The sequence below is a fragment of the Penaeus japonicus genome, unplaced genomic scaffold (genome assembly GCF_977035675.1).
Source record: "Penaeus japonicus unplaced genomic scaffold, GWHDUDI00000001_assembly GWHDUDI00000011, whole genome shotgun sequence".
Lineage (NCBI taxonomy): Eukaryota > Metazoa > Arthropoda > Malacostraca > Decapoda > Penaeidae > Penaeus > Penaeus japonicus.
Window position 1 is genome coordinate 36571817 of NW_028234413.1, and position 2500 is coordinate 36574316.

The 2500-nt window shown below is 36.7% G+C and overlaps 1 protein-coding gene across 2 annotated transcripts in view; it reads right to left on the minus strand.

Moving 5' to 3' along the window:
- Positions 1-2500, minus strand: part of LOC122262425 (uncharacterized) — a 74803-nt gene that overhangs the window by 68853 nt on the left and 3450 nt on the right. For both annotated transcript variants that reach the window (XM_043030420.2, XM_043030419.2), the window contains exon 2: positions 2416-2500. This exon is cut by the window's right edge and continues 151 nt beyond it. In XM_043030420.2, the coding sequence (XP_042886354.2) occupies positions 2416-2500 (85 nt within the window). The remainder of the gene's footprint in view (positions 1-2415) is intronic.

The following is a 2500-nucleotide window of genomic DNA, read 5'->3' on the forward strand; positions in this document are numbered from 1 at the left end:
GGTTAAACCGCTTTGCTATCTTCTGGTAGGGACCTTTCACTTAAAAAAGAAAAATGCGAATAAAGGAGTTTTGAATAGTGTTTTGAGATAGAGGGATAGATAGAGATATGGTTGTAGGTCATTGGTGAGATAGATATATAGAAATAGAAATAAGAGAGAGATGGATAGATGAAGTAAGAAGCGTTTGAAATGATTTCGAGAATGTAGACAGAGGAAGACATATATAGGTAAATGATAATAATAATAATAATAAAACATGTAAAGATAGATAGCCAAAGAAACAGCAAGACTGATACCAAAAATAAATCTTTTGAACATATATGAATAAGAAAATGAAATAAGACAGAAAGATAGACAGATTATTCGATAGACTGGTAAATAGTTCGAAAATAACACAAAAAACATATCGAAAATAACACAAAAAAGATAAATAAAAGAAATGGATGTATATAAGCAAAGAAAGGCAACGTTTCAAACATTTACAAGCAATTATTAAGAAGAACGTTTTCTCGGCGGAAAGTTCTGGCAACCACATCCGGGACACCGGTTTCCGATCGCGTGACAATCGCTGGTACACGTGTGACAAATCAAGCCAGTCGTGTTATTCATTCAGTTTTATTCATTTCTGACGCTATATCGTTTATTCATTGCAATATTTACCAAACCTGCTACGTCCCACTTTTCGGGTACGACAATTTTAGGCAAAAGTGATGATATTTGCAGGATTACTTAGTGTTTATTGTCTGCGAAGAAATCCTGTGAGAATCTGTTAATTTTTTTTTCTCATCAACAACAGTAACTATTAATTATCTTATTTTTTTATTTTTTCATCGTATTATTTTCTTCTTTCTTTTTTTTTTTTCTTTGATATATATTTACTTCTTCTTCTTATGTTCCTCCTTCTTCTTGAAAGCATATGGTTGACCCACTAAGCAACTCCGTGTCAACAGTTTCATGATTCACTGTGCTGCAATCACCCCCCTCCCACCCCCACCCCTTGCACCTCCTTCCTCCTTCCCCATCTCCCCTCTCCCCCTACCACCCTTCACCTTCCATCTACACTTCCTCCATTTCTCCTCCCACTCCATTTCCCCCCCCCCCCCTCCCTCCTCTCCTTCTGCCCTCTCCTACCATCATGCTCCCCATTTTCCCCCACCCCCACACCTCACTTTCCCCTTCTTCTTCCATCTTTATCCTCTCCCCATCCCTCTCCTACCCACCCCTCCCCTATCCCTTTCCCTTTACCCCTCCCCTTCCCCTTCCCCTTCCTCTCTTCTACTCTCTCTTCCCTTCCCCCTTCCCCCTTCCCCTCTCTTACTCTCCCCTCTCCTACTCTCCCCTCCCATTTCCCCTTCCCCTCTCTTACTCTCCCCCTCTCCTGCTCTCACCGCACCCTACCCCCTTCCTAAGCGTGGCAACAGAGAGGGCAGTGATGCAACTTCTGTTAATAACTCCACCGGATAATCTTACTTTAAATCTGAAAATATTACACTTGGTCGACGAAGTTCAGTAATTCGAGTATCTTTATAAACATAAACGTATCTTTTAGGATGATTGAAGTTGATGTAAGTGTATAAAAGTATTGATGATAAAGAAAAAATAATGTAAATGATATTTTTGGGACTTAGTGGAAATAATAAGAGGAAATGTTGTGTTTAATGGAATTTCCCAGACGAAATAAGTGGAAAAAAGGGACCAAAATAGCAATGTAAAAATTTGATTTCTGAGATTTGTCTTTCTTTAACGGTCGTAAAAAATATTTCGAAAGTTTGCAAATGTATATATGCAAATGGTGATGATGATGGTGAAGGTGATGGTGAAGGTGATGGTGATGATGATAATGATGATGATGATGATGATAATAATAATAATGATGATAGTAATAATAACGATAAATAGACTTAATATTCAGTACCATAAATGAAATATACTAACCCACAGTCATTACGATGCAAAATAAGAATGAAAATGAGTCACTCAATCACATCCACGAACTCATAACGAGCTGTCATCTCTGTATCTCATCCATCACCACCATCATCACCCTCATCACCATCAAGCAGAATGACTTGTGGTCATGAAGATGAAGATATTGCAACCATGAACATTTTTCTTTCTTTTCTAAGTAACTCTAAAAGGTACACTCGCCATTACTTCCCATTATCCTCAATATAATAATAAGTCTAATTATCTAAAAAAAAAAAATAATAATAATCAATAAATAAAAAGACAAATAAAATAAAATAAAACAAAATAAAATAAATATCCTATGAGAAACTGAAGGATTAAGCCCAATAAGTAAGACAAATAGAAGAACTATAAGAGAAATAAAATAAATATTCTATGAGGAACTGAAGGATTAAAAGTCCAATAAGTAAGACAAACGGAAGAACTATAAGAGAAAATTGTACTCACCAAGAAGCAGGATCAACGCCGTCATAGAAGTTAGGATCCTCATTGTGTAGGTTTGGATCCTCTCTTGCGATGCTCTTGTTATCAT